The sequence below is a fragment of the Thalassophryne amazonica genome, chromosome 16 (genome assembly GCF_902500255.1).
Source record: "Thalassophryne amazonica chromosome 16, fThaAma1.1, whole genome shotgun sequence".
Lineage (NCBI taxonomy): Eukaryota > Metazoa > Chordata > Actinopteri > Batrachoidiformes > Batrachoididae > Thalassophryne > Thalassophryne amazonica.
In genome coordinates this window covers 43332750-43351789 of record NC_047118.1, presented here as the reverse complement: position 1 = coordinate 43351789, position 19040 = coordinate 43332750, and the positions used below count along the sequence as shown (strand labels likewise).

Sequence of the window (19040 nt, the reverse complement as noted above, 5' to 3'; positions counted from 1 at the left end):
AAAAAGTATAATAGAAATTGTTATTGAACCATTTACTTATATTTGTAATCTGTCTCTGTCAACTGGGGTTTTTCCAGATGAAATGAAAATTGCTAAGGTAGTCCCATTATATAAAAATGGAGACAAACATAATTTTTCTAATTACAGGCCAGTATCATTGCTTCCACAGTTTTCTAAAATTATGGAAAAAGTTTTTGTAACAAGATTGGATAAATTTATTGAGAAACATCATATTTTAAATAATGCTCAGTATGGATTCAGAACAAAACATTCGACAGCTATGGCAATTATGGAACTAATAGAGAAAATATCAACAACAATAGATAATAAGGATTATTTTGTAAGTATTTTTATTGACCTGAAAAAGGCTTTTGATGTTATAGACCACTCAAGATTGCTCCACAAGTTACAACAATATGGAATAAGAGGTGTTGCACATCAGTGGGTAAAAAGCTACTTAGAAAATAGAAAACAGTTTGTTCAGATAAATAATACCAAATCAGAATTGTGTAACATTATTTATGGAGTACCACAAGGATCGGTACTTGGACCCAAACTGTTTATTTTGTATATCAATGATTTTGTGAATGTATCCAATGTGCTTGGCAGCATTTTATTTGCTGATGATACAACGCTGTTTTACTCTGGATCAGATATACAGGAAGTAGCACAAGTGATAAATACAGAGTTGGAAAAAGTTAAACATTGGTTTGATATAAACAGATTGTCACTAAATATTAATAAGACAAATTTCATATTGTTTAATGATAGAGCGAAAGAAAATAATGTGTCATTACAAATAGATGGAATGGATATACAAAGGGTAAAAGAAATGAAATTTTTAGGAGTCATGATTGATGAAGATCTTACATGGAAGTCACACATAAATTACATAAAAGGAAAAATAGCGAAAGCCATTGCTGTTTTGCATAAAGTAAAATATTCATTAAATAGTTATGGTTTATTAACATTGTACAATTCATTGATTGTCCCATATTTAACTTACTGTGTAGAAATCTGGGGATCAACATATGCAACCTATATACAACCTTTATTTATTTTGCAGAAAAGAGCTTTAAAAGTGATTAGTAACAGTGGTTTTAGAGATTCATCTAATCCATTGTTTATTAAGTATAGGGTACTTAAATTTCATGATTTAGTTGATTTGAAAATATTACAAACGATGTACCAAGTTAATAAAAATACTTTACCAACAAACATTCAAAATATGTTTGAAAAAAGAGTAAGTAGTTATAAATTGAAAGGAATAGAAGTCTTTAAAAAACCAAGATTTAGAACCAAAGTAAAGGAAAGGAGTATTGCAGTAAATGGTGTCAAATTATGGAACAATCTTAATAAAGAAATTAAAGAATTAAGGTCGCTTAAATTATTTAAAAAACATATTAAATTAGATGTATTAAGTAAGTATGAAACTATGAAGTAAGTCAGTGGGCTGCAAGAAAGTCAAAAAAAAAAAAAAGTAAACTGTTAATAATGTTTGGAGTGTCTTAAGTTTAAATGTAACCTGTCAGTGATGTAATCTATTAATTAATGGTCATAATTATGAAATGGGTCAGTGGTATGTGACAAGTTAAAGAAATGCAATCTGTTAAATAATGTTGACTATGATGCTGTATACTGAAAGATTGTATTGTTAAAAGGGGCAGAAATCATAAGACTTGTTCTTCTTTCTGCTCCTTTTCATTCTGGTATTGTGGTGCTTTTGTTTTTTGCTTTTCTGTTTTTCTTTTAAATGAATGAAATAAATATTAAAGAAAGAAAGAAAAGAAAAGAATTAACTGAAGGCTTTTTAGGGAACTTTTAGGACAACCTGATAATAATGAATTACAATAGTCCAGCCTAGAGGAAATAAATGCATGAATTAGTTTTTCAGCATCACTCTTAGACAAGACCTTTCTGATTTTAGAGATATTGCGTAAATGCAAAAAAGCAGTCCTACATATTTGTTTAATATGCGCTTTGAATGACATATCCTGATCAAAAATGACTCCAAGATTTCTCACAGTATTACTAGAGGTCAGGGTAATGCCATCCAGAGTAAGGATCTGGTTAGACACCATGTTTCTAAGATTTGTGGGGCCAAGTACAATAACTTCAGTTTTATCTGAGTTTAAAAGCAGGAAATTAGAGGTCATCCATGTCTTTATGTCTGTAAGACAATCCTGCAGTTTAGCTAATTGGTGTGTGTCCTCTGGCTTCATGGATAGATAAAGCTGGGTATCATCTGCGTAACAATGAAAATTTAAGCAATACCGTCTAATAATACTGCCTAAGGGAAGCATGTATAAAGTGAATAAAATTGGTCCTAGCACAGAACCTTGTGGAACTCCATAATTAACTTTAGTCTGTGAAGAAGATTCCCCATTTACATGAACAAATTGTAATCTATTAGACAAATATGATTCAAACCACCGCAGCGCAGTGCCTTTAATACCTATGGCATGCTCTAATCTCTGTAATAAAATTTTATGGTCAACAGTATCAAAAGCAGCACTGAGGTCTAACAGAACAAGCACAGAGATGAGTCCACTGTCCGAGGCCATAAGAAGATCATTTGTAACCTTCACTAATGCTGTTTCTGTACTATGATGAATTCTAAAACCTGTCTGAAACTCTTCAAATAGACCATTCCTCTGCAGATGATCAGTTAGCTGTTTTACAACTACCCTTTCAAGAATTTTTGAGAGAAAAGGAAGGTTGGAGATTGGCCTATAATTAGCTAAGATAGCTGGGTCAAGTGATGGCTTTTTAAGTAATGGTTTAATTACTGCCACCTTAAAAGCCTGTGGTACATAGCCAACTAACAAAGATAGATTGATCATATTTAAGATCGAAGCATTAAATAATGGTATGGCTTCCTTGTGCAGCTTAGTAGGAATGGGGTCTAATAAACATGTTGATGGTTTGGATGAAGTAACTAATGAAAATAACTCAGACAGAACAATCGGAGAGAAAGAGTCTAACCAAATACCGGCATCACTGAAAGCAGCCAAAGATAACGATACGTCTTTGGGATGGTTATGAGTATTTTTTTCTCTAATAGTTAAAATTTTGTTAGCAAAGAAAGTCATGAAGTCTTTACTAGTTAAAGTTAATGGAATACTCAGCTCAATAGAGCTCTGACTCTTTGTCAGCCTGGCTACAGTGCTGAAAAGAAACCTGGGGTTGTTCTTATTTTCTTCAATTAGTGATGAGTAGAAAGATGTCCTAGCTTTACGGAGGGCTTTTTTATAGAGCAACAGACTCTTTTTCCAGGCTAAGTGAAGATCTTCTAAATTAGTGAGACGCCATTTCCTCTCCAACTTACGGGTTATCTGCTTTAAGCTACGAGTTTGTGAGTTATACCACGGAGTCAGGCACTTCTGATTTAAAGCTCTCTTTTTCAGAGGAGCTACAGCATCCAAAGTTGTCTTCAATGAGGATGTAAAACTATTGACGAGATACTCTATCTCACTTACAGAGTTTAGGTAGCTACTCTGCACTGTGTTGGTATATGGCATTAGAGAACATAAAGAAGGAATCATATCCTTAAACCTAGTTACAGCACTTTCTGAAAGACTTCTAGTGTAATGAAACTTATTCCCCACTGTTGGGTAGTCCATCAGAGTAAATGTAAATGTTATTAAGAAATGATCAGACAGAAGGGAGTTTTCAGGGAATACTGTTAAGTCTTCTATTTCCATACCATAAGTCAGAACAAGATCTAAGATATGATTAAAGTGGTGGGTGGACTCATTTACTTTTTGAGCAAAGCCAATAGAGTCTAATAATAGATTAAATGCAGTGTTGAGGCCGTCATTCTCAGCATCTGTGTGGATGTTAAAATCGCCCACTATAATTATCTTATCTGAGCTAAGCACTAAGTCAGACAAAAGGTCTGAAAACTCACAGAGAAACTCACAGTAACGACCAGGTGGACGATAGATAATAACAAATAAAACTGTTTTTTGGGACTTCCAATTTGGATGGACAAGACTAAGAGTCAAGCTTTCAAATGAATTAAAGCTCTGTCTGGGTTTTTGATTAATTAATAAACTGGAATGGAAGATTGCTGCTAATCCTCCGCCCCGGCCCGTGCTACGAGCATTCTGACAGTTAGTGTGACTCGGGGGTGTTGACTCATTTAAACTAACATATTCATCCTGCTGTAACCAGGTTTCTGTAAGGCAGAATAAATCAATATGTTGATCAATTATTATATCATTTACTAACAGGGACTTAGAAGAGAGAGACCTAATGTTTAATAGACCACATTTAACTGTTTTAGTCTGTGGTGCAGTTGAAGGTGCTATATTATTTTTTCTTTTTGAATTTTTATGCTTAAATAGATTTTTGCTGGTTATTGGTGGTCTGGGAGCAGGCACCGTCTCTACGGGGATGGGGTAATGAGGGGATGGCAGGGGGAGAGAAGCTGCAGAGAGGTGTGTAAGACTACAACTCTGCTTCCTGGTCCCAACCCTGGATAGTCACGGTTTGGAGGATTTAAGAAAATTGGCCAGATTTCTAGAAATGAGAGCTGCTCCATCCAAAGTGGGATGGATGCCGTCTCTCCTAACAAGACCAGGTTTTCCCCAGAAGCTTTGCCAATTATCTATGAAGCCCACCTCATTTTTGGACACCACTCAGACAGCCAGCAATTCAAGGAGAACATGCGGCTAAACATGTCACTCCCGGTCCGATTGGGGAGGGGCCCAGAGAAAACTACAGAGTCCGACATTGTTTTTGCAAAGTTACACACCGATTCAATGTTAATTTTAGTGACCTCCGATTGGCGTAACCGGGTGTCATTACTGCCGACGTGAATTACAATCTTACCAAATTTACGCTTAGCCTTAGCCAGCAGTTTCAAATTTCCTTCAATGTCGCCTGCTCTGGCCCCCGGAAGACAATTGACTATGGTTGCTGGTGTCGCTAACTTCACATTTCTCAAAACAGAGTCGCCAATAACCAGAGTTTGATCCTCGGCGGGTGTGTCGTCGAGTGGGGAAAAACGGTTAGAGATGTGAACGGGTTGGCGGTGTACACGGGGCTTCTGTTTAGGGCTACGCTTCCTCCTCACAGTCACCCAGTCAGCCTGCTTTCCCGGCTGCTCGGGATCTGCCAGAGGGAAACTAACGGCAGCTAAGCTACCTTGGTCCGCACCGACTACAGGGGCCTGGCTAGCTGTAGAATTTTCCACGGTGCGGAGCCGAGTCTCCAATTCGCCCAGCCTGGCCTCCAAAGCTACGAATAAGCTACACTTATTACAAGTACCGTTACTGCTAAAGGAGGCTGAGGAATAACTAAACATTTCACACCCAGAGCAGAAAAGTGCGGGAGAGACAGGAGAAGCTGCCATGCTAAACCGGCTAAGAGCTAGTAGCTACGCTAAGCTAACAGATTCCTAAAACACACAAAGTGAATAATGTGTAAATAATTTAGAGGTGATTCAGCAGAAGGAGTGCTTTAGTTAAGGCATGTAAAGATTACAATGGGAAACAAATCGTAATCTAGATAACTAGATCAATCTAACTGCGCAGATTAAACAGCTAACAGATACAGAAAAACACCGCTGTGCTCCGGAACAGGAAGTGATACAATATTATCTGTATATAATATTTTTTTTCTTTGACGAAAAACGTCCCTTCATGAACAGCGACATGACGTCTCCTAACCGGGCAAAATATTGATGAAGTACCCGGATGTTAATGCATTTTTAATGGAGATCCGTGACTGAACACACTCAGAAAAATGCTCGCAAAATACGTGTTAAAAATGTCATTTTGACCTGGATATTGAGCCAGTAAAATTAAATTACATTAAATTATTTCAGGAAAGTATTAAACTTACTCTGACACCCACACATTCCCAAATATTAGTGTGGAAAGTTACACGGATCTTTGCTGTTCAAGCTGCTGAGCTGAGGCGTCCTGCAGCTGCTGTTCAACACAGCTCCTGAAACCATTACAATACATTTATATATATATTATATTTTTACACAATTATCCGTTATTGACCGAGTTTCATTCATGAAGTCAGTGGTGTGGGTACACATCTCTATGTGTGGGTGTGACAGTGAGCGGCACAGCACAGGTCAATATAATCTCATTATTTTAAGGTGCAAATAAAAAATAAAAAAAATCCCAGTCTTGTCGAACAATTTTAATCACTAACGACAAGTATTGTAACTAGACATTGATCTAGCAGTGGAAAATATCAACTAGACATAAGTGAAGAGTTAATGGTCCGTGTCATCGGGCGACACGGCAGGAGACATACAGCTGTTTATTATCCAAATATCATGGAAAAAGTGACAAGAATAACCAAAACCACTTACTTATGGAAGGAAATATTGTCATGCCTCCTTACTGACAGTATTTAATGGTTTTCATTATGCTTTTGTTCTTATTTTGAAAGTTCAATAAGTGGACTGATATGTTAAACATGGTGCGAATGCCATGTGAAAGACTAAAGTAAGATAATTTTATGTTTACTGAACAAGTAGCAGAATTTTTTGTTTGTTTTGTATATTGTTCTGCAAGCCACTTTTAATTACAAATTCATCCGCCCACCACCTGAGTTTTCATTATCCTTCATTTGTTTGGCATTTTTTGTTGAACATTTAGCAGGTGAACACTGGGTGTGTTTAAAACAATATTGTGGCGCTCTTAATTCATAATGTGAAGTAAAACAGAGCATGCCATGTAAAAGAAAGTTTTATTTTTGCTTAATAAACTGTACTATGTGGTCAAGACTATTTCTATTTAGTTTCTTTTGTCTGTATTAGCATATTTGATATTGGAGTAATCCAGAAGTAATTGAAAGTAATCAAATTACATTACTTTAATATTATGGTACTTGGATTACGTTACTGATTACATTTTTCAACAGGTAACTAGTAACTGTATCGGAATACATTTAATACATACAGTGTACCACTGAGTGGATATAGTGCCAGTGTCCAGTTCATTATGCCATCAAACTACATGCTAGATCACATTCATGGGCAACCATGATCACCACACGCTGGCCTGTTTAATTTTATTGCATGGGCTTTTACTGACATTTATGCTTTAGTTTATTAAAACCCACAAACAAATACCGACATAATTTTTAAAAAACAACTGGATCTGCCTCTGGATCCAGATCACCAAAATTTTATGGGTTCTTCCTTTGCTTCTGTAGCATTCTTTCCCCAAATTACATAAAATTGGTCCACAATTTTTTCCACTAATATTAATAATAAACAGGCCCATACTGAAAACAGAAAAAGCCTGATTGAATTGCTCCACTTGGTAACACTGAAATAAATTAAGTTTGTCTAAATGAATTGAAAAATTTTGTGTAAGTATTACTTGTTAATTTGGCTTCCCCTAACTTATTTGAGCATCACCAATTGAAGTACTTTTTAAGTTGCTCCAACACTTCTCTTTCTCATGTACATATTTCAGCCCAGTCTCAAGTTTTTTTTTTTTTTGTGCTCTCTTGACGAAATGAGCCACATTTTCGTGACAGTTTTTTTTTAAAACTCACTATTCCTAACCCTACTCCTACTCTCAACCCTAACCTTAACCATAACCTAATCTTTACTCTTCCCCCCCCCCACCCTAACCATAACCACCCCGACCCCCCCACTTCACTTTTAATTTTGTGCAGCCATCACAGAATGAATTAGAATGAATTTGTGCTTCCGTGAAGAAAATGAGGCGCTTTTCATCACAATATCACAAACCGATAGATTAAGGTATATTTCGTGCTGCTGAATCACAACTTGCCGTGAGACTGGGTTGGCATATTTACATTTTAATGCTTACAGGTTGACCTTTTGAGGACCTCAAAAACATTGATAAAACCAACTGTGGAGTAAGGAGGCTAATAGAACTGTGAATTTAGGATCTGCATGAGCGCTTAGAGGAAGAAGAAGGCAACACGTCATCCCTCCACACCCAGAGGAGGCAGCTGGAGGGGGAACTGACTGAGCTGAAGCAAGACCTGGAGTCTCTGGAGTCCACACTGGCCAAGAGTGAGAAGGAGAGACAGGTAGAAGAAGAGAGGAGGAAGCATATGTCATTTATTATACCAGATATTTCAGTGCAAACCTTTGAATGAATGGAGAGGTGGTTTAAAGAACACAAACATAGGAAACTATATGAAAATCTCAATCAAGAATTGTATTCAATTTTGCTTCCAGGGTCTTGACTTCAAGGTGCGGAATCTGACTGGTGACCTGACTCAGCGAGATGATCATATTAGCAAACTGCAGAAAGAAAAACGAGCTCTGGAGGAACTGCAACAGGTATGCACACAACAAATGCATACATGCATGCAACAAATACATCCACACATACAATGAATGCATGCACCATGCAATGAATGCATACATGCATGTGTCACACATTTATACACATACACAGCAAATAACTGGCATTAAAAAAATCCATTATTCCAATATCTACAGTCCTCACTTTCTGCAATTTTATTTATTTTAATAAACAGCAGAAAAATTAAGTTTACTTGCTGTAATTACCTACCTACTTATATGATTTACTGTTTATTTTATGAAGAAAACTCTGGAGGATCTCCAAACTGAAGAGGACAAAGTCAATCATTTGACCAAAACCAACAGCAAACTCAACTCCCAAGTGAATGAGGTTCGAGTCTGTTTGTTTTCACAGAAATGCTTCTACACTTGGATGAAACATTGAAATAATATGTGTTTAATTTGTGTAGCTGGAGGACAGTTGGGAGCAGGAAAAGAGGATCCGGGCGGAGGTAGAGAAAGCGAGGAGGAAGGCGGAGGGAGACCTGAAGATGACGATAGAAAACCTCACTGAGATGGAGAATGCGAAACTCGACCTGGAGGAAGTCATCAAGAAGTGAGAAGAAACAAACACTCAAACTGAGAAGTTCAATAAAGCTCCAGAAAGAACTTAGTGTCTTTGGCTTTGATTCTCTTTGATGATCTGCTGAATTGAATTTGTGACATGTTTTACAACTCTCTTCTCTCGCTGTGTGTCCCCTATACAGGAGAGACTTTGAGATCAATAACATGAATGCAAAGCTGGAGGACGAACAGTCGCTCAGCTCAATGCTCACCCGCAAGCTCAAAGAGCACCAGGTAAATAAAATAAATACAATAAAATAAAATATGATCTATTGCAATAAGTGATTTTCATTCCACCAAACTTTAAAATAGCTGATAACACTGGTAAAATATATTAACTACTGGACACTGGGTCCAAGGAGGCTTTGAATGCTTCTATTGTAGTGTTTGAAATATTATCAGTCAGAATCATTTTTAAATAAATATTTCATTTATTACTTTGATCATTGGGAGACAGTAAACCATTTTCTGAAGTAATTAGTTCATTCTTTTGAAATAACATAATTTTGTGCAGCAATTGTTCTGTTTATTCTTTGAAGCATTTTGAAACAGTGACTTATCTGAAACACAGAGTTCATTTGGAGTTTCAAACCTTCATTTTCTGCAGCAGTTGTTTCATTGAGTGTTTTCAAGCAATAAGAGTCTTTTGAGTTGAGAGATGAAGGAGAAGGAGGTAGAAAATGACTGACTGAAGGGGGCGGGCAATCACTTCTCCATGTAGCGAAGCTTCCCATCTCCCTCATGAATGAAGGGAATCCCCTGCCTGAAAGAATATTTTCAAACTGACCTTCTTAAATTTGGCATGCAGCAATAATACACTGGCACAGGCCTTAATAAGGTTTGTCCTTGATAGAAAATGTTTTCAGTGGCACGTACCACCATGGTGTGTGGCTGCTGCTCTCACAGCCAACGATGATGGAATTTCCATTGTCCTATCATTGAAAACACTGAAAGATACAGTTGACTGTCTCCCAAATCCTTGCCTACATGTGATGCCTTATCAGAAGTACTTTTTTTGGGATCACCTGCATTGCGCAACATATTGTAGCTTTTTTTCCACACATTTCAACCCACTAGTGCTTCCACTAGTTCTCAAACTGGGTGTCTGTTATTACTTGATAAGTTGCATAACTGATTAGCTAATCAGCTTGTGACAGAGCAGGGAGAAATGGAAAATGTGTAGGTTAGGTGATCCTTGAGGGCTTCTTTAAGAACCACTAGTGAATGTCAGAAGGGCCTAACTGGTTCAAATTATGACAAATCTTTGCTTCGGTCATCAGTGTGTGTGTAATTTATTGGCAGGGTTTCAGACCTGATATCCTTCTCCCCTCAAAAACGTCTCTGCAACTTACTTTAATATCATCTTGCAGAAGAAAGACTCCAGGAGACACATACAAGACTATGTTTGCACGAAAGCTGAAACATGCATATGCATATTTATCACTAATTTTATTAAATTAATCTGTCTTTTCTACTTTTTAAAATCTAAATGAATGAGAAACTGTGCAGATGTGTACAGTCTGAAGTATTCTCTGACGCACAAAAGCAGTATTGACCTTAATCAGCTGTTGGCATGTGAACGCCTGTGTTGGCTCCACCCCTGTCTCAACAAAAAGAACAGCGAAGAAGAGAAATACGACAGACTGGGGTGACAGTTTCCAGCAGAGATGACTGCAGCTTGTTAGCGCGCCCCATAGTGCCAGTGAATAAATCATTCATTTACAATAATCTGTGAAACTGCGCTGATAGCATTAAGAATTCAGTATTTCATCACAACTACAAATGATCATCAGTGCTGATTCCTACTGCAGCTTCGTCTTTACAGTCAGAAAAATTATAATGTTCATATTAAGGCTTTCAAAGTCATTTACACTAAAGGCTCCAAAGGGAGCCATCAAAGCAGAATAAAGATAAAATATTTAACTGAACACACAGCAGGCATTAAAGTTTAACATCTGGTCTTGATCATTACGCATGCAGACTGTATATAATAATGAAAATTAATTTCTTTTGGCCACTGCAGCCACACTGAGCAAGACAGTGGTTTGGATCTGTATGTTGGTTTTGCACAAGATTTACACTCGATGCCCTTCTTGATGCAATTACAGATGTGCAGACAATGGTGCACAAGTGGATAACAGACTAATACATTAGCACTGCACATTATAATAAACAGACTGTATTTATATAGTGCTTTCATGCTCAAAGCACTTTACAAGGTGCTCACCAGGAACACCATAAGTCATTTTCCAGTCTGAATGGGATTTGATTTAAGGGTTGTCTGGTCACAACACAGTCATTGTGTTTCTGTTAAAGGTGTCAATATTTGGAACAATTGCCCAGATAACATAAAATCTCTTGGTACTTTGGTTGCCCTTAAAAGACTCTACAGAAACTATTTGATTGCTTGCTATAATATGTCAAATTAGGTTCATTTATTTTGTCTTGTTTATGGTGCACTGCTGCTTGTATGTTTGCATCTTTGAAACTTTAGCTCTGTGATCAATTTATACTTTGTATGAGGCATATGTATAGTTTTATATACATATGTATAATTTGTACTTTTAGTTAAAGGGGTAGGTGTTTGTTTATAAGCTCTTTGCTTCTGCCTACACCCGTTCGGGTGCATTGTTGGATTTTTTTTTCTTTTTGTTTTTTTCTTCTTTGTCTTCTTTGGTGTGTTTTGTGGTTCTGAATTTGTGTGTGCACCAAATAAAAATTCAAAATTCAACTCACAAGCCCACCATGTTTCACTCTTGACCATCACCTAAAGTGCCCATTCTCATGTTTACTGTGCAGATTTTTAAAAATCTCCATACATATATAGTTTACATGTTGCTCTTAGAGTCACTACACAAGTAGAATTTTAAAAGTGCTACATGAAGTCATGTGAAAGAAGATTCAAATGTCAAAGAATCTGTTGCAGGGTTTGTGATTGCACCTACAGGAAGCTGAATGTTTTTCTGCAGAGAGATCATGATATATTCCATGCTAGTAATCTGAGTGAGTCAGAGAGGATATACGAGGTCTGTGAGAAAAGTAACGGACCTTTTTATTTTTTTCAAAACCTATATGGATTTGATTCATATGTTTTTACGTCAGCCAAGCTTGAACCTTCGTGTGCATGCGTGAGTTTTTCCACGCCTGTCGGTTGCGTCATTCGCCTGTGGGCAGGCTTTGAGTGAGCATTGCTCCACCCCTCTCGTCGTTGTTTCATTGCGAGGAAATGGCGGAATGATTTGGGCTTTGTTCCATCAGAATTTTTTCAGAAACTGTTAGAGACAGGCAGCTGGAAACCATTCGAAAAATTTATCTGGCTTTCGGTGAAAATTTTACGGGCTTCACAGAGAATAAGGACTGTTACTACAGCTTTAAGGATGGCCCACAATGGCGCACGGTGCGCCACGCTCCAAGCCGCCATCGAGAGGCAGAAACCACCACATCATTTCTAAAGGGATCGCTGTGCGGAGCCGGGACCATCGTGTGCTCTTTCTCTGGTTATCACAAGAACTGAACATCAGCCATTTTCTGGCAGATTTCACTTTTAACAAGAGATTTTGTCATGGAAAGGCTTCGCGCGTCACGACCGATTCGCTGATGAAGCGAGACAAAGGAACACCTCCGTTTCGGAGTGCCAGAGGACAAGCCCAGCTCTCCACAATTTCTCTTATACTCACTCGACTGGTAAGCACTGAAAGCCGAGATAGGCATGTCCCAACTTGTCCTTTAACACTCCGAAACGGAGGTGTTCCTTTGTTTCGCTTCATCAGCGAATCGGTTGTGATGCGCGAAGCCTCCGCGCGGCTTTCCATGACAAAATCTCTTGTTAAAAGTGAAATCTGCTGGAAAATGGCTGATGTCCAGCTCTTGTGATAACCAGAGAAATTGCACACAACGGTCCCGGCTCCACACAGCGATCCGTTTAGAAATGATGTGGTGGTTTCTGCCTCTCGATAGCGGCTCGGAGCGCGGCGCGCCGTGCACCACTGTGGGCCGTCCTTACAGCTGTAGTAACACTCCTTATTCTCTGTGAAGCCCTTAAAATTTTCACCGAAAGCCAGATAAATTTTTCGAATGGTTTCCAGCTGCCTGTCTCTAACAGTTTCTGAAAAAAGTCTGATGGAAAAAAAGCCCAAATCATTCCGCCATTTCCTCGCAATGAAACGACGATGAGAGGGGTGGAGCAGTGCTCACTCAAAGCCTGCCCACAGGCGAATGATGCAACCGACAGGCGTGGAAAAACTCACGCATGCGCACGAAGGTTCAAGCTTGGCTGATGTAAAAACATATGAATCAAATCCATATAGTTTTTGAAAAAAATAAAAAGGTACGATACTTTTCTCACAGACCTCGTTCATATTTTTCACGTGATAACTCCAAAACTAAAAAGGCCAGCATCCTGTTACTTACCGTGTCGCATGTAGATGTGTAAAAGATGATGTGATTAACCTTTGATCAATGTTGGTATTAGGTGATGTGTTCAAATATTGATTGACTGACTTTAAGTAAAAAAAAGAAAAAAGTTGTGGAACTGTGGGCCGGAAGGCCTTTAATTCCTGAATAAAATTTTTTTTGACTTTGACTTGACTGACTTTAAATGCACCTGTTAGGAATGCTGCTGGTTATGGAAGTATAGTAAATAAATAAGTTAAAAAATAAGGTCACAGCTTCACTCAGTGCTTTAAATCCATTTGCACGATTCGTTGCTGCAGTTAAAACTTCTCAGTAAAACCTGTTCACACCAGATGTCTGCACTGCAAAATCCTAAGTATCATTAAGAAAATGTGGAAAACTTTGTGATTTTTTATATGATTTGGGTGATGATTGTCGGACAGCAACAGCTTGGTAACTCACTGGTGGAGCCAGGAAATTTTCAGTGGGGTGGTCAGGATGGAACCAGTGATCAATTTGGGGTGACACAGATTCTATTCCATTTTAAAGTATGTGCCCCAAACTTCTATTGCTAATGTTCTGAGAGTAGATGATCAGCTCAGTGTATACTGATCAGCAGCACAGTGACCTCGTTGTCTCAGTGCATCATCAGGAATACAGTGACACAGATACATACCTTAAAAACTGAGTTTTTCAATCAAAGTCTGTTTGTATATCATCAACATACACTTAAACCAATAATTATTGGTTCTAAGTGTCAAAGAGAAAAGAGATGCATTGTCTGTACAGTCCATAGGGATGTACGTTACTTCTTGAAAATGGTGAGAGGTGATTAATTTATTAGCCGTGTCTGGTTATTGCTATATGCAGTCTTACAGATCTTCATTCCTTCTGTTTTCTTCTTTCAGGGCCGCATTGAGGAGCTGGAGGAGGAGCTAGAAGCTGAACGGGCCATGAGAGCCAAGGTACAGATTGCACAGTTAATCCACAGTTATACAGACTTTAAAGAGGTCCCACAATGCAACTTTTCAGCAAATGAATATCTGACACTGTGCAACTTAGAAACAGATATTTTAGTTTGTAGTCGAAAAAAATCTCATACAACTAGAGGGGACATTTTGTAAATGACAAAAAAACAAACAAACAAACAAACAAACAAAAAAACGGCTGTGTCTGTTGCTTTAAATGTAAAAGATCTGCCGGTGGCCACGCCCCCTTGTCAAAGTAAGTGGAGTAGAAGTGATGCAGTAGTTGAACTATCTGCCTTTTTCTGATATTTTATAGGTGTTTCACACTCACTGAATGTTTGACATAGAGGAAGCAGGAGATCAAATATGGACTTCTGTGATGTTTTTATATATATATATATATATATATATATATATATATATATATATATATATATATATATATATATATATATATAAAATATTATACATTTATTGTTATTTACATTAATTATTAAGAACCAATTGTTTTACTTAGCCCTGTGTCAATCAGTCAATGAATCATAAACAATGTTTACGTTCTTGAGCTTCTGACAAGAGTGGAAGTTAGCTTTGAGTTAGCGGAAGTTAGTGTGCACGCTGACGTCCACAAAATGTCTTGTAAATCGGTCTAGATGTCTTATCAGGTTATCAAAAAAAGGGCGTTTTCAGTTTTAGACGTGTTTATTTCTCACTATCTTTTATTTAATATACGGTATGACAAAGATGTTATATTTACACACAAACAAAATGGAGTTTTCAGCTAGCTAGACCAGCCTGTGACATCATCATGCTAATGTCCGCTAAATGTCTTTTAATTCACTTCAAAGGTGTTATTAGGTTCCAAAAACAGAGTTTTCAGTTTTAGAAGTGTTTATTTCTCGCTAGCTTGTACAGAATATATAAGAAACATGTTATATAAACACATGAATTAAGTGGTTTTACAGAGACCTGCCACTGTATGTCACGGTGCTGCTCTACTCTAATTGGCTGCTACCTCCGCCATTCAAAACAAAAAATGGAACAGATTAAAATACCTCTTAAAATATGTCAAGGTTAACCAGCTTTTAACTTGTCCAAAGTCTGTGTCCCAAGAATGTTCCCTGTGGAATTGAAGACTCTGGCAGTAATAGAACTGGACTTATGCTATGCACGGACAGGCGGACAGACAGACAGACAGACGGACGGAAGCAAACTCTTCACATTACCCGATGACTATATTTGATGACCTTGGGTAATGAGCTCTTTCAGGCTTCTTGCAGGAGATTTTATATTATACTCGGGGAGAATTGTGGGTCACTGAGGATATTTAAAAGTGTCAGACGGGTTGGTCAGGAATGGTTGGAAATAAATGCAGGGCTCGAACAAGCAGCTCTGGTTTTTAAAAGGCTTTACTACGGAGGTTGGCAGTGGTCACTACACGAGTAGGCAGTCCAAAAAAACACAGCAGTACAAAAACCATCAGGCTAAGGTGTGGTCGATCAAACAGGCAGGAGGTCAGGAACACAATGAGGCAGGTAGGACTATGGCACGTAAAAAACAGAGCTGGAGAAAAGGCACATCAATCTGGTGAGGAACTACAGCACCCAGTGAGCTTTATATAACCCCAGCTGATGAGCTGCAAATTACAAACAGGTGTGCGTGGAAAGCACCAGAACAAGGGTGTGGCCAGAGAGAGTGACACGCCCACCAACAAGAACCAAGAGACAGATAAGAGAGATAGGGAAAGACAGACCCAAGCAGAAAAACCCCAGCAAGAGAATAAACACACAAAGAAAACTAATGAACAAAAAATACCAAAACAGACCAAAAAATAAAACAGACAACATGACAAAATCTAAAACCCTGACAAAAAGGAAACATATTTAATTTTAAAAAGCAGCTAGAAACTAATTTTTGCACAATATGACCCTTTAACTGAAACACGGCAAATATCTCAGCTGCTACTTTTGAAATCCAGACACCCCGACAGGTGGAATATGACCGATCACCACCACAGGATCAATACGATTCTCTGTGCTGCCTGACAGGTGGAGAAACAGCGTGCAGAGTTGTCTCGAGACCTCGATGACCTCAGTGATCGACTGGAAGAGGCAGGAGGAGCCACGGTAGCCCAGGTGGGTTTGAGTCACAACCTTTAACTCCAATGGGACCGTTACCCTGTCAAACCCCTAAAACGTTACCTGTGTCTGGCCTTTTAGATCGAGCAGAACAGGAAGCGGGAGGCAGACCTGCTGAAGTTAAGGCGTGAGCTGGAGGAGGCGGCGCTCCAGTCTGAGGCCACAGCGGCGGGGCTGAGGAAGAAGCACTCGGATGCCATGGCTGAACTAGGTGAGCAGCTGGAGAACCTGACCAGGCTGAAGGTCAAACTGGAGAAGGACAAACAGAGCATGAGGGCTGAGATCGAAGACCTCAACGTCACCATAGAGGTCACTCAGAAAGCAAAGGTACGACAATGAATTTGTGTCGTAAACCCAAAGTACTTTTAAGGTAATTGCTGCTGCTGAAAACAACATTTTGGAATTTTTTTCACATTTCCCAAAAATGTCTAGTAGGGTCTGAGTGCAGAAGACTACTTTAGAAATGTAATAGATTACAGATTACATTATCCTGTTAAAAATGTAATAAGTAATGTAACTATTTTAATTAGTTCATCAGAGTAATGTAATTTATTACCTTTGATTACTTTTCACACAATGTTTTAAACTGGACAAAAAAAAAATCTGAAAAAGCTTAACATAAATTTAAAGTGTAGACTTCACTATAATGATTACTGTCAAACTTTTATTAAAAATTTAAGATTGCACGGTCACCTGCAGAGAACGTCTGCTCCTTCCCTGCATCTCCAACATCAACATCAACATTCCATACAATTCCAGAACATTCCAAACAATACCATTTTTACTAAACTGACCGGTTTATGTGGAATATAAGTCACCAGATTTGTTGCTAGTTGCTAGATAGGATTTTTAGTCGCTAGGGAAGGTCAAAAGGTTGTTAGATCTCCTGATAAAGTTAGCACTGAGACAGAGGTTGGTCTGCAGAATGGATGTGGTGGTGCAAATAAAAAATATGGACCAATCAAATTTCTCTCAGCAGCTTTTGGTGACCCACATTGTTCAGGAATATGCCGTTCCTGCACAGCAAAGATCGAAAGCAGCACTGGCCTAATGAATATTTAGCACGTCATTTTTCCTCCACTTATCCAGCTTCAGGTCATGGTGGAGCAAATCAAGCAGCTTTGTAAAATATATCATTTTTTCATTTGTAAAAAAAGGCATTTGCAAAACTGAAAATTCTGTTTGTTAACTGGGATTCAGCACAACGACTGTGTGATATTTGGGCAGGCACTCTATGCATTTCTATGCATAGAGTGCATAGTATAAGTAAGGTCTAACCTTACTTGTGTGAAGCGCCTTGAGGCAACCTTGTTGTGATTTTGCGCTATATAAATAAATGAAAATGAAATGAATTTTGACCCATCTACTGGATTGGTTTTAACATATAATAAACCAGCCAATCAGTGATGAGTGGAGACTCATTTTCCCATAATGCCTTTTGGCATCTGAGGTAGAGAAACTCTTCCACTCAACCAAACCTTCTAATCCCCAAATCATCAAGTTTCTTGGAGTTTTTGCACTTTTTGTAAGTTTATTCCTGTATCCCTCCCTCCCTCATTTCCACCAAACTTGGTATGTGGATAAAGGCTGAGTCCAGAATTGGCCTTAAAGGGTTTGTTTTGGCAAAGGCTAAGGTCATTGAGGTCAAATATCACAATTATGAATTTCACTTCAGTGTCCACCAAACTTGGTACATATATTAAAGTGGATTCTGGAATTGCCAAGGTGAGATCAAATTGACCAAAGGTCAGTCATTGGGATCAAGGTCACTGGGGTCAATATGTTGGTATTTTTCAGTCCAATTCATTCCACACTTTGCACACATATGTAGGTGGGTTCCAGAATTACCTTGGCAAGATCAATTTTGCCAAATGTTGGGGTTAAAGTATTCAGAGTAAAAGGTCAGCTTGCTATAGTCCTTACTGTCTCCATGCCCGTGGGTACTGTTACCTAGTTTATTCAAATTTGGGCTCCTTAATAAACATACACTCTAAAAATGAACCGCTGTCTCAAAAAAAAGTGATGTAACAATTTGCATAGATTTTTTTAAAAAGTTATTTCAACTTAACTAGAGCAGTCTTGTAGTTTTTCTAAGTTGAAAACTGAAATAACTAAGTTTAAATAACTCTATGCAAATTGTTATATCAATTTTTCTCATTGAGACAGCAGTTCCGTTTTTAGAGTGTACCAGGTTTGCTAACAATTGGTCATGTACAGCAGTGTTTATTGTCACCATGGCCTTAGGAGCCTCAAATCATTCAGGTCCAAACATATCGTGAAATTGTCTAGTAGACGGTGGGTCAACCCATTTTCTGACAAATGTGTGGAAAGTGAGGGAAAGATGTGCACACGATGTACCATCGTATACATGTCAACAACTGCACTCCTGATGGGCTGATGGATAAAAAGTGTCACACACTATCTGAATGTGGACTCACAGGTGTCCTTGGTTTTGTGTCCATGGGTGTTTGTATATGCAGATGAACTCTGAGGCTCACGTCCACAAGCTGGAGGACAACCTGGCGGAGGCCAATGCTCGCCTGGCAGAAATGGAGCGCAATCAAACTGAGCTCACCACTGCCAAAATCCATCTGAGTGGTGAGAACACACTACTACACCGCGTACAGGCGGTAACACGGTGTAGCGCTTTGGCTCTGT

The 19040-nt window shown here is 38.4% G+C and overlaps 1 protein-coding gene and 1 long non-coding RNA gene across 2 annotated transcripts in view; one reads left to right on the top strand and one right to left on the bottom strand.

The window, feature by feature from the left end:
- The window catches only part of LOC117527508 (myosin-16-like), a 56557-nt gene that overhangs the window by 23832 nt on the left and 13685 nt on the right, over nucleotides 1–19040 (top strand). Inside the window, exons 23-31 of the mRNA XM_034189895.1 lie at nucleotides 7894–8040; nucleotides 8192–8296; nucleotides 8565–8651; nucleotides 8731–8876; nucleotides 9028–9118; nucleotides 14185–14241; nucleotides 16293–16379; nucleotides 16464–16709; nucleotides 18863–18980. Of these exons, the coding sequence (XP_034045786.1) occupies nucleotides 7894–8040; nucleotides 8192–8296; nucleotides 8565–8651; nucleotides 8731–8876; nucleotides 9028–9118; nucleotides 14185–14241; nucleotides 16293–16379; nucleotides 16464–16709; nucleotides 18863–18980 (1084 nt within the window). The remainder of the gene's footprint in view (nucleotides 1–7893; nucleotides 8041–8191; nucleotides 8297–8564; nucleotides 8652–8730; nucleotides 8877–9027; nucleotides 9119–14184; nucleotides 14242–16292; nucleotides 16380–16463; nucleotides 16710–18862; nucleotides 18981–19040) is intronic.
- Nucleotides 10347–17249, bottom strand: LOC117527509. The gene is made up of 3 exons (XR_004565546.1): nucleotides 17134–17249; nucleotides 14487–14491; nucleotides 10347–10358 (listed from the first exon to the last, which is right to left on the bottom strand). It is a non-coding gene; the product is annotated as an uncharacterized LOC117527509 (long non-coding RNA).